Raw genomic sequence first — 13813 nt, 5'->3', positions numbered from 1 at the left:
CTGAGCACAAAGCCAGGAAGAAGCCCTGAGTACCACCAGGTGTGGCCCAACAATCAAAATTAAAAAACAAAACCAAAAGCAAAGTTTTAAACTGTCATATTTAAACCGCATAAATGTCAAAGAAAGATTATCAAGTCAATTTTAAAACTGTTCTTTACCTATGAAACAAAAAGCCATGTTTTAAAGCAGAGCCAGAAAAACTCAAACTCCTCCTGCCTCTTTGATGTTTTGAGAGTTATAAAAGAGGTGAAGGGGGGGAAAGTAAAAAAAAAACAAGTTGTTTGGGGCTGAAGATACAGTTCAAAGTGCTGGTGTGCATGCTTTGCATTCAGGAATCCTGGGTTCAATTCTCAGCACCACAAGTTTCCCCAACTCCCGCTGGCCCCAGCACTGTAGAGAGCAATACCGAGACTCCACACCCTGAGCAGCCTCCGAGAAGCACCACTGGGTTTGACCCAAACAACACTCAAATAGGGGCCAGTGCAATTTCGATCCCCAGCACCTCACGGGATCCTCTGAACCTGCCAGGAGTGATCCCTGAGCACATAGCCAGAAGAAGACCCTAAGCACTGCCAGCATGGCCCCAAAATAAACAAAAAACAGCAGGAAAAAAAAAACCAATCCAATAGAATTTCGTTTAAATTTAAATTGAACCGTGCTTTATAAGAATCTTGAACGAAATAGAAAGTAGCCATGATAAAAAAAAAATAGTTGAAAAGAATGAAAATTTTACTCCAGCTTAGAATTTAAGGGACACAAGTTAGACAGGTCAAGGGCCAAATGTAGCAAGGCTATGCTGGCATCCCCAGCATTTAACACCATACCTGACATGTGGTAAGAATGCAGCAGATGTGGAAAAAATAAATTGTACACCTATATTTTAGTGATTAGAGAAAGGTTCACATAATATTATTAGTGGTTATTACTGGATTCTGTACTCAGAGATGACTTTTACCTTTGACTATTCTTTTTAAATCTGTAGTCCAAACTTCTTTAGTTCTTACAGTTCTTCTTATAGCTTTTACTTCTGTAGTTCAAACCCCTCAACTGCTTTTATAATCAGAAAAAAATTGCTAATTTGCAAGACCTATAATTCACCTCTCATACAGAAATGCAGTTAAGTTCCGGATCAATTCAAATTACAAAATTATATACAGTTTATCTCACCATAATCAACAACTTCATAGCTAGAAAGAATTATTTTCTAAAATATATGCCAACATCACAAATGGCAATGGGATTTAAAAACTGTTAGAAATATAAATGATTTCATCACTTATCATAATGAGGAAATTAGTGGGTAGGAAACAGACTTATAAATGAGTAACTTCCACAAAATGTCCCTATTAATGGTTTGTGCATTTTTCATACTGCCATAAATGCTAATACCACAGGATTAAAAATCAAATGTGGTGGCTTTTGCAATATAAGTAGCGTTTCTTGCCAAAATTATCCACACACCCTGCAAAAAGTCATTTCAAATTAACACTAATCTCATGTTTTGTCTCTGGATGTTTATTAAGCATCTGGCAAAAAGGAATATGTATTTTACTATTATCGCTCCATGCATTTTAATAATATTAGAATAAGCCAAGGATGAGTCAATCGATATTTTTTATTAATTTATCATTCTGGACAATTTCATGTGGCTAATGATGCCACAAGACCGATAATAATTCTATCAAACTGCCTCCAAAATGACTTTGCCTTCTGAAGAATATCCAGCTTTGCTGGACAAATGGTGCTACAATTATCAATCCAAGAAAAGTTAAAAGGGGACTGGAGTGATAATACAGCAGGTAGGGCAATTGCCTTGCACGCGGCCGACCCAGGTTCGGTTCCCAGCATCCCATATGGTCTCCTGAGCACCGCCAGGAGTAATTCCTGAGTGCAGAGCCAGGAGTAACCCCTGTGCATCGCCGAGTGTGACCCAAAACGCCAAAAAAAAATAAGAAAATAAGAAAAAGAAAAGTTAAAAGGGCAAAAATATTAAAAGTATTCAGTATATTGAACCCATTTATTCTGAAAGTAAGTTGAAAATGGCAGGAAAAAAGGAGAGAAAAGATACCTTAGAATAACTAAAGGTAAAATGGGTATATGTATTGTGCTACTTTGTTTTCATGGGGGGGAAAAGGCAGGGCTGGAGAGATACTATAGGTAGGGTGCTTGCCTTGCATCCAGTCAACCAAGGTTGGATCAGAAGCCTCCCATTTGATCCCCAGAATCCTACTAGGAATGATGCCTGAATGAAAAGCCAAGAGTATGCCCAAGGAACACCAGGTATGGCCCAAAAACAAATAAAAAACCACCAGACCTGGAGATAAGAGTGGAGGGTAAAGGAATGATTATAGTACTTAAATATGCCAAGTTCCACTTGTAGAAGAAATAACAAGATGAGGACAACTTTAAATCCTCTCTGGGAATTTAGGTTCTTTTCCCTGGTTATAAAGTACCACTACATTTATTATTACTAAATATTCCAATCTAGGAATTATCTAGATCTTCTATGCCAAGATCTTTCTGCTACTGTTAAACTGTTGCTTCAGTCAGATCTTGAAATATTGGGTTACAAGCCCTCTGCTTTGCCCACAATGGAAAAGCTTTGAGTTGGATCGCTCAGTATCCATTCTGACTCCGATTCTTCCTTGTCTACTTCTACTAAAGAATATGGGAGGGGCCGGAGCGATAGCACAGCGGGTAGGGCGTTTGCCTTGCATGCGGCCGACCCAGGTTCAATCCCCGGCATCCCATATGGTCCCCCAAGCACCGCCAGGAGTAATTCCTGAGTGCAGAGCCAGGAATAACCCCTGAGCATCGCTGGGTGAGACCCAAAAAGCAAAAAAAAAAAAAAAAAAAAAGAATATGGGAAAGAAGTTACATCCCAGAATCTCACATAGCAAAGTCTGGGCAAAGAAACAGAAACCAAAGTTCCAGGAAAGAGAACTCTTATCACTCTTAAAAAGGCAAAAGTCTTCTGGACCAGAGAGTTAGTACAAGGTTTCAAGGTGCTTGCTTTGCACGTGGCCAACCTGGGTTCCATCCCTGACACCACATACTGGCCCCTGGACACTGCCAGGGGGGATATGCAAGCACAGAGCTAGGAGTGTGAGTGTACCAAGTGTACTGGGTGTACCAAGCACTTCCAGGTGTGCCCTCCTCCCCACAAAAGGCAAAAATCATGAAAATTAAATCTTGTTGTTCCTTTATCCTCTACAGACCACAGAAGTACCACAAGACAAAACTTAGCCATACAACAATGCCGTCAGACGCCGAGGATGGCAGAAACACAAAGGGAAGTCACTAGCATCTTGATGCTTTTGAGCAGCAACTGGTACCTGGTCCTCTTGTTCAATGAGGAAAATAAATGCTTGAATTATCAAGTCAGTCCATTTTCTATTTATCAGTCAAATACAGTCATCCCCAACAAAATCACTGATCGGACCAACCTTTCTGTCTGTTTTAGTTTACCAATGACCAACTAGATCATTACCCTACAGGTTTTCACAGAGAGAAGATTTACCGAGAAAGCTACAAGATTTGGGAGAAAGCTAGTTCTTTCTCCGTATCCCTGAGCCCAGGACCATAGGTCCACAGCCCAGTACTCTCAGAGATATAAAGTTAAGGACTCAAAACCAAGCTGGTCTGACAGCAGCTCTCTCTTTACTGCCAATATGCACACCCTTTGGTGGATTTCTTTGTTGTTGTTTGGTGGGGTCACTCCTAATGATGCTCAGAGCTTACTCCTGGCTCTATGCTCAGGGATTACTCCTGGTGGTGTGCAGAGGACTAGAGGTAAAGCCAGGACTTGGACCTAGGTCTGTAGCATGCAAAGGAAATGCCTTATCTGCTGTACTCTTTGGCCAGTCCCCCTCAAATGAATTTTTTTATTCCATTTATAAAGCAATCTTAATATTCATTTCTACTCTGATTCAATTACATCTGCCCTAACATACTTTCTAATTAGAGGGATGCTTTAACTATAAAATAAAAAAGAATTCACATATATCGTTTACCAAAAAAATCTCGGGAAGTTCTTTATTTTTAGTGTTTTAGAATCTTTACCCATCATAGGGCGCCGTGCTACTGTGTCCATATTCTAGAATACTAGAACATGGGCCTGAGAAGTCTGATTCATGCTCATAACATTCACAGACACTGGGATTACTATTGTCCCCATACAGGTGAGCAAATAGAACTCAAGCACAGCAATTCCTTCAAAGAAGCCTCTTTAAAGACACCAGTGACACATAACTGGAAGGGAGACTGGTTTTTTGTGCTAGTCATCAGTGAAAATGCAGGAAGAAGTGCTTGGCTCAGCAAATGAAAACCTCTCAGGGCAAGCAAAATTAGTTACAACTAAGTAAGATAAAAAGCCCTCTCATTCTGAGCAAAATCTAAAACTCGCACCTGTGGCCAACATGGTTTTTCTTTACTATATTCACAGACACACTCAGCAGACTAAAACACTGGTAAGGCAGTAATAATGTCCAGACACATGGGCACGCACATTAATCATAGACCCATTTAATTCATTTGCTAAGTTTTATTTTATTGTATTTTCAATATATGGCTGCATGTTTTATAATTGATGGTTTATATTGATTACTGTTATTATTAACTTATTTAACACTTCCTCTGTGGCCAGCACTTTGATGTTTTATGGATATCTTTTTCTCTTAACCCTCACAACCACCTCAGGATGTGGACTCTATTATTAACAACATATTTCAAAATGGGGGCTACGTGTGATGAGTTTTCCCATACCCCCTATTAAAAAGTAACGACAAGATTCAAACCCAGACCTGCCTCAGGGCTCTGAGCTCTTAACTAAGCTGCATAAAGCACTGGACTTGCACTTGCTGTCTCAAAGACTTAAGCAAACACTGACTGGAAATCTATACCAGTGTAAGTTTCATACCCATTTGTCTTCACTTCTAGTATCGTCCTATTTTTTACAAAGTTTTTACTTCATATTTCTCCCTGGTCCTACCAGAAATAGCTAAAAACTTTTAATCTCTTCAACAAATCTTAAGACAAATAAAGTCTTATTAAGCAGACAGCCTAATTGCTGCTGTAATTACTTTTAATCAGTTAAGTGTAAATGACATTTTTAGTGGCTAGTTCTGCTACTCCAGCAAGCGTCAGTAAATGATTCCCACTCTGCCAATTATTGTAAAAATGCAATATGATGTTACAGTCCTTAAGAGCAATATCTTAAAAGCCCACCAGATGTCAACCTCAGTGCATGAAAATAGGTCATTTCCTCTTTGTGACACTCCCTACTTTCTATAGAGAAACACAAGGAAAAGAATTCTGAAAATACCTATGCCCCTAACTGGTAAGTAGAAATCTTTATTTGGGGGAAGCAGGCAGCAGGGGCTCCCCGACAGTGCTGAGAAACCCAGGGAGCACTCCTGGCAGTACCCCACTTCACCTGTGCAGGCTTGATGGATCAGTAGTCAGGCCTGATGACATCATGCCGCTAATGCTGGGGACCACCAGAGCGACACCAGACAGAGCTCAGAGGTTTACGCTATGGCAACCCGAGAAATAGGAGCTATGCACATTTCATCATGTGCCGAGTCCTTCAAACTATTTCCTTTGTTCCTGTATGTCACTTTTTACTTTACGACAGATTTTTTTTCAGCGAAATTATAATTCTAGCAATTCAATGTCAGTCTTTGAGGTTGAAGTGTCTAGTATCTAATATCCTGAAAATAGGCTGTCTTAAGTCTTTCTTTTTCTAAGGCCATATGAATATATGATTCTCACATCTGGATTCTAGGTTATTGGAGTATGTTATTGCTAGTCTGAATCATCTGGTTGATCTTAGCAAATCACTGAACCTCAGAGAATGTGGTCCTCAGACTCACAAGAGGTAACTGTGCTCATGACCCTTTGCTTTGATACCAGTGGCTGGCGGGTGATTTAAATCATCTTTTGGTCCATGAATACAGCTCATACGAAGGAATCGATTCTAGAGTATTTTTTTCTTTTCATTTAGAAAAGCACCTGGAAATTTATTTGATGCGTTTCAGTAGTTTTCATAAATAGCTCTCATACCATGTTGAATTACCCAGTGTGACAGAACACAGTTTTCTCTTTGAAAATCAATGCCTGCCACTAGTGTGTTTGACTGTCATAACTTAAAACAGTATTGGGGCTGAGAAGCGGCAGGCATTCTGGTGAGCAACGCGGCCCGGACAATGCTCCGGACCCGAATCGGGGCCAGCAACACCGGGGGGGGGGGGGGGGGCGCGGAAGGAGGAGGTGCCGCCAGCACACCTTCTCCAGATGGAACCCTGGCGACACTGAGCAGCAACTAACAGGGCTCCAGGATTTGGGACTGGGACACATCCGAGCCGTGCGGCCACTAACACAGCCGCGCGACCTTTTCTAAAATCTGAAAACATACAATCTTTTAATGGAAAACTAATTATCAAATGCCTCCTTATTAGGGTTATCTTGTTTGGGGATATAACTCCCACAACAATAGTGAGTTTTGTGTTGAAATATGGAACGTAATCAAGGTGAAGAGACAATAAAGTGAAATTCATCAGTTATACAGTTGGGGTGGGGGGCGGGGGGTATACCGGGGATTTTGGTGGTGGAATATGGGCACTGGTGAAGGGATGGTGTTTGAATACAGTATAACTGAGACATAAACCTGAGAACTCTGTAACTTTCCACATGATGATAAAATTTTTAAAAAAATAAAAATTTAAAAAAAAAACAGTATTGGGGCTATGGCACGGTGACACTGGAAATAAGTATGTGGCTACTTCCATATCATGGCTACTTCCTATGATATGGGGAAAGAAACAGTTGGTACTACTGGAAGAGTGATGATAAAACTAATCTTTCTGGAAATTGTCTCCAATCTTATTTTTAATTTTTTATTATTGAATCACCGTGATACAGTTACAAGCTTTCATGTTAATTGTCTCTTATCTTTAAATTGAGAATGGCCCATCCCTCAAACAGAACTTAGGAAATAAAATAAATGAGGACTTCCAGCATGGGGGGAAGGTGTCAGTGTTCAGATAGCGTAGCCTGAGGTTGGGCAGGCCTGCTGGGGAGCCTGTCACCAAGACTAGAAGGTCACTTCTGGGAAGGATGGAGATTCCCTGAAACAGTGCCAGCCTAAATCTACCTGAGGTAAATAGAAACAAGTTTTTTTTCAAGATTTCAGAACAAACAAGATGCTTGTGTTCAATGTATTTCTATGCTTTAATGTTTTGTTTTCCCGTAATTCTGAATAAATATTTCTATGGGAAAAAAAAGTCTTTCTTTTTCTGTTTTTTTTTTTTTAGTCTTAAGTCTTTCTTGATCAGAAAGATCTCTAGACTACTTAGTAAGATGTATAGACTAGGTATGGAAGAGTCTGGCAAGCTCCCCACAGCATATTTGATATGCCAAATACAGTAACAATAACAGTCTCATTCTCATTCATCTGACCCTGAAAAGAGCCTCCAATCGTTGGGAAAGATGAGTAAGGAGGGGCTGCTAAAATCTCAGGGCTGGGACAAATGGAGACGTTACTGGTGCCTGCTTAAGTAAATCGATGAACAACGGGATGACAGTGATAGTCATGCAGTGATCAATTCAATAAATGTCTCTCTAGACTATGGCAAACACCATGAATGTGATTCTCACTCTTTTGTTCCATTTATTTGTGTTTCTCTTTTGCTTTTAAATTTGGGATGAGGGGGGTTGTTGTTTCCTTATCATTTTTTGGACATATCCAGAAATGCTTGAGGTCTATGCAGTGCCAGGAATTGAACCAAGGACTCCAAATGCAAAGCCTGAACACAACCCACTGAGTTCTCTCCCAGTCCCATTGATTTCTTTTCTCCCAAAGTTTGCTCTGAGCCAAGACAACTCTACTCCCTCTTTAAACACCATAACTCACATTTGAGTGAAATGACTCAACATCATTATCGCACATGAAGTATGAAACATAAACACTAAATACTAGAATTAAATAAATTTAAAATCATCCTATATTATTAAGCAATGCTGTCCACTATATTTGAGACCAACCACCCCAACAACTTTCACTAAACTTGAAAAACAATTTCCATTTACAAAACTGTTGTTAATAAATAAAATCAAAAACCTTCTTTTAGGTAAAAAATGCTTAAAGATATTTAACATTTAAAAATGCTACCTATTACAGGATTGATCCAAAATAGTTATGTGACCAAAAAGGAAATAAGAAAAATTAGTGATTCTTCCCATATTTTTAAGTCTGATTTACATACATATAAATTCCTTTGGACATAAATGATTATCCAGGAAAGGTTTTCATTTCTTTGACTACTACCTTGCTGCCCATATTTTAACCTCACCGAATTTTTGGTCCATCGCGTGGAAGAATTTCTCTGCTAATAAAAATACAAGCTATTAAAGATTAACTTGACCCCAGGACAATGTCTCTGGAAATAAATTCCAAGTATTATAATCACCCATTTGCACTATGTAGACTTAAAGGCAGATAATCTTTATTTATCCTGACTTCAGCTGGAAACCTGTGAGTATCTTAAGGCAATGATAAAAAGGGAAATGGCAAATCCAAATCCCACAATACTCAGGAATCCAGCCAAGCAAATATAAAGTTTACTTACTGGAAACTTTTCAAGTAAAAGTTATCATCCAAGAATTTCTAACATTATTAGAATATTTGTTGACTTTCCAGATTTCCTACCTTGTCCTCTATTTAACGTCTACCTTTACAAAATTGGGTGATTTTTTTATTCTCCCAATATTTATTAAGCATATACAACATGTCAGATAATGTGATAGGCACTAGAGATCTTCATCCATGGTGTAATCCATGTCAATAACAATTTAAAAAACAAAAGAAGAAACCTCAGAGCTATTAAGCTATTCTTCACCATTATGGGAATTTTGAGCTTTTTAGGGAATTCTTACAAAAATCAAAGAGAAAGTAACGAATTATCCCATTTAACAGATGGGCAAATTGAGGCAGAGAACTGTTTTAATATAACACAGGGATTTGAACCTAGGAGTGAGCAATTCCAGTGGCTACAACGAATAACCCAAAATGAATAGAATAATCATCTGGGTATAAAGTAACCAGGCACAAGATTAAGTTTAATTCAGAAAATAAGTCTTACTCCTTCCAATTTGGTGCTTCTATCAAATTGGGCTTCGGAAGGTGCATGCAGAGCAAAAATGCCTCGGTTTTGCATTGCATTCCAATATTAACATGTTTACTGTTCAAAATTCACTTTCACTGAGGTCACAATTCACTTCCTGGTGATTTTGACAGATCAAAATATGTGTTCAATCACTAATAGTAATGACTGGGGTAAATATGTAAAATTTTCACTATAGAAATGTTAACAATGTTAAGATTTTCTGTAAAAGAAACTCACTGGAAGGTAGACTTAAACCATCTTATGTCAGACTATGTGATTTCTAAAGGCCTAGAACTCACTTTTTAAATGTCATATTCATACTTCACTTTATTTAAATGATATTAATTAATTCAAAAAGAAATCCACTTCTATAAAAATAGAAAAGAAAGGAAAAACATCCACTTTTCCAGTTCGGGTTATACATGGGGGCTTTCTAGAAGTTAACGACACTGTCATTGTGTACGAAGAGATTAGCCAGTTAAGAAGGTACCGTAAGGACCAGAGTGACAGTCCAACGGGTAAGGCATTTGCCTTGCATGCAGCCTACTAGAGTTCAATCCTAGCACCCCATAGGGTTCCCAGAGCCCCTCCAAGAATGATCCTTGGGCACAAAGTCAAAAGCAACCCCCGAGCACAGTCAGGTGTGACCCTAAAACAAAAAAAAAAACAAAAAAAAAGGTACAGTGGTATTAGAAGACTCCTAAGGGTCAGAGCAATAGTACAGGGGGTAGGGTGTTTGCCCTGCACACAAATGACCTGAGTTCGGTCCCCAGTACCACATATCCAGTAGCCTTTCAGGACTGACCCCTGAGCACAGACAGGATAAGCCCTAAGCACCGCTAAGAGTGGCCCCTGCCGAAAACAGAACTCCTCTTTCACATCATTCCAAACATAGGTTAAAAAAAAAAAAAGGAGACTTGTGGAGTCAGAGACAGTACAGTGTGTAGGGCACTTGCCTTGCACTCAGCCAACCAAGGTTCCATCATCGGCATCCCTTACGGTCCCCAGAGTAATTCTTGAGTGCCAAGAAAGGAGTAACCCCTGAGCACTGCTCAGTGTGGCCCAAAATTTAAAAAAAAATATATTTGAATGGTAACTTTTAGAAAAGACTGGATAAGCACTGTACCAGTTCAATCTAAGCAATCACACAACAAAATCTTCCCAATTGTATTTATTTGTTCACAGAAAGTAGGCAAAAAAAATAAACTGCATGGAACAAAAAACTACACTGTGTTACTAAAGCACACGCAGTTTTGCTAGGCAGAGCCACATAGCAATGACCTTATTTGAACAGTTTATCACTAACAGTTTATCACTAACACAAAGAAAGTTACATAATTTTTTAAAAAGCATGGCTATAGAAACAAACTGAGAGCAACCAAGTGGCATGGTAAGCATTAGGGATATTTATCAATAAAAAGAAGGAACAAGGGAGATGAATATGTAGCTCATCCAAAAAATTTAAAACTGCCTGCCAAACACTCTTGCTATTTGTTTCCACCACTTTATTGTTTTGGAAAACATGTTGTTCTCTCTTAAAATAACCTGCTTTAATTGTTCTAAAAAGTGACTGCATTTCCATCGACATCTAAATTGCTCCCATAGTCGGATACTGTGATGGATAAAGTCAAGATAAGTTCTGCATAAAGCCACAAAAGAAAGCTAGAAAGCCTCTATGCTCACTTACTATAAGGACACTAGCTACTGAATGAATCTTCATCGGGAGCCTTCAGTAAAACTAATGCCAAGTCCTCTGCAGTATTTTAAGAATGACAATCCTTTCAACTACTTTATTTCTCTAGATGAGGGAAATGATCCACATCAGTGGCTAGAGGTAAACTAGCAATGAACAATTTTTTTAAGGAAGGTCAAAATGACCTTGGATGTTTAGCATTCACTCTGGAAACTCCAATCCTCTCATTAGAAATCAGAATTTGTTCCCGGTTCAATAAAGCTAAAGTTGTTGTGTCCGGGAAAGTACCACCTAAATTAGGAAGTTTAAAAAAAAAAAATTCCAAATTGGGAAAGACAAAATCAGAAACCCACATTACTACTAGAAGATTTTTATGAACTAAGTGTGACTCCGATGTGTTTTCTAGGCCTATCAAAAAAGGAACACACACTGTCCTGCTCTATAGTGGCGGCGCCCTAAAACATCCCCACAATGCACACACACACACACAATTCGGACACACACACACCGCGCTACGGCCACAAAATGCACATACACACAATTCGGACACACACACACACACACACACCGCTACAGCCACACAATGCACACACACACACACACACACACACACACACACGCACCGCTAAGGCCAGGGTGGAGGGCGAGGGGCGGGCACTCCCGCCTTAAGCCTTGACATCTGCAGAGCATTTCCCAGTAGTGAGCCGAGGCCCCTCAGCTGGAGGAAGTGGGTACTGACAAGAGGGAAACAGAGCCAGAAATGGACAACAGCTACAACCCCAGGCGTCCCGGGCTGGGAAACAGACACGCGAGTCTAGGCTGAAACTGGCACCACTCGGGGCGCGCTGGTCCAGAGGGGGCCCTGGGCGTTGGAGCACCCATCAAGTCAGCATGGGGTGCCCCCCCTCCCCCGTGACCGGGGTCCCGAAGGCCGGGGCGAACTTGAGAGTCCCGCGAGGTCTGCACTCGCGGCTGGCCCAGCGGCCCGCGGGGACGGGGCGGGACGGGGGTGGGGGTCCCGCGGGGCCGGGGCAGCGGGGGTCGGCCGGCGTCCCCGAGAGCGCAGAGGGGCGCCTACCTTGCAGCATGGCCTCGAGCTTCTTCCTGTCCACGCGGAAGCGCTCCTCGCTCCACGCGGGGCTGCGCAGGGCTGCGCCGGCCGCCACGTCGTCCTCGGAGCCGGGCACGGGCGAGTCGGTGCTGCGCTCGCTGTTGGAGCCCGGGTCCGACTGGGCCGCCAGGCAGCCGGGGTCGCCCTGGGCGGCCATGGTGGGCGCTCGGCGCTCGGGCTCGGGCTGCGGCCGCCGCTCCGCCTGCGCCGCCGCCGCCTCCGCCCGCCGGCCGGGCTCGACTCGCTCCCCGCGCCGCGGCGCTAGCTCGTCCCCCCGCGGCCGCCCACAGCGCCGCCGCCGCCGCCGCCGAGCCCCCGGCGCATCCCAGCCGCGGGCACCGCCCACGCCGCCCGCCGCCGCCCCGGGCCCCGGCCCAGGTCCCCGGCCCGTGGCTGCGCCGCCCCCCGCCCGCAGCGCCCGCGCCGAATGAGCGCGCCGCGCCGCCCGCGCCTCCATCCGCCGGGCCCGGCGCCCCCTCCCCGCGCGCCGCCCCTGCGGCCGCCCGCCCATTGGCCCGGCGGCCGGCGAGCGGGCGGGCGGCCCCTGGCGCCCGCTCACCCCCGGCGCGCACGCCCCGAGTCCTCCCCGCCGCTCGGCTCCGCGCTTAACGCTTGGCAGTCTTGTCCCACAGGCAGACTTCCACAGTTCTTCAGGCGCCCGCCAACTTCCAGCGCACACCCTCCTGAGCGCACGCGGGGTACCCGCAGTTCCCCATCTGCACACGCACACGCGCGCGCACACACACCCTCCTGAGCGCACGCGGGGTACCCGCAGTTCCCCATCTGCACACGCACACGCGCGCGCACACACACCCTCCTGAGCGCACGCGGGGTACCCGCAGTTCCCCATCTGCACACGCACACGCGCGCGCGCGCACACACCCTCCTGAGCGCACTCGGGGTACCCGCAGTTCCTCATCTGCACACGCACACGCGCGCGCACACACACACCCTCCTGAACGCACTCGAGGTACCCGCAGTTACTCATCTGCACACGCACACACACACACACACACACACACACACACACACACACACACACACCCGTCGCGACCGTACTACCCCATCTCTGCATTTACATCCGCAAATTCCTACATTCTTCGTGCTCCACGTGCTCCAATGTATGCCCCGTTCAAGCGCATCACTTTTCCACGAGATGCACACCCAATTACTCCTGTTTACGTGCACACCCGAGTTTCACAGTAGGAGGAGGTCAGAGGGGGTGAAAGAAGGTGGGCGGATGAAATAACTTTTATATCTAGCAGAAAAGATGAGCACTGCATGCAGGCAATTCACTCGCTAACTGAAGGTTCAAACCTAGACCACATCCCAGCAAGGTGACTGAGCGGCATAGGAGCTGGACAAGAGACTTACTCCTTTCAGTGTGAGTTGGGGTAGAGGGGAAAACTAGGGAAGGGTGATGTACCCCGCGCCGCAAAGGATTTACTCTTGGCTCTGTGTTCAGGGATCATTCCTGGAGGGAACCATAGGAGGTATGGTGATTGAAAGGGATTAGCAGCCTGTAAGGCAAGCTGTCCTCTCTCCGTTTACAAAGACAGTTTTCTTTTGTTCTTGTTTGTTGTTGTTTTGTAGTCACACTCGTTTTTGCTGCTCAGGGATTACTCCTGACTTTGCACTCAGGAATAACTCCTGCAGTGTTCAGGGGACTGTAGGGGACTCTGAAGATGTAACCTAATTGACCTCATGCCAGGCACGCGCCCTAGTACAAAGACAATTTACAAGAGTATACAGTCCCTGTGAAGAGAATTTTTTTTTTTAAGTCAAGAGAGAACTCAGGCTTCTCCAAGACCATTGTCTTGAATCAATTTCTACTTGATACTCATA

The 13813-nt window shown here is 43.5% G+C and overlaps 1 protein-coding gene across 1 annotated transcript in view; it reads right to left on the bottom strand.

Moving 5' to 3' along the window:
- Positions 1 to 12222, bottom strand: part of LOC101555532 (protein bicaudal C homolog 1) — a 344568-nt gene extending 332346 nt beyond the window's left edge. Inside the window, exon 1 of the mRNA XM_055119361.1 lies at positions 11936 to 12222. Within this exon, the coding sequence (XP_054975336.1) occupies positions 11936 to 12125 (190 nt within the window). The 5' untranslated portion in view covers positions 12126 to 12222. The remainder of the gene's footprint in view (positions 1 to 11935) is intronic.
- Between the last annotated feature and the right edge of the window lie 1591 nt (positions 12223 to 13813).

Source organism: Sorex araneus, chromosome 11 (genome assembly GCF_027595985.1).
Source record: "Sorex araneus isolate mSorAra2 chromosome 11, mSorAra2.pri, whole genome shotgun sequence".
Lineage (NCBI taxonomy): Eukaryota > Metazoa > Chordata > Mammalia > Eulipotyphla > Soricidae > Sorex > Sorex araneus.
This window is presented reverse-complemented; position numbering and strand designations above follow the sequence as displayed.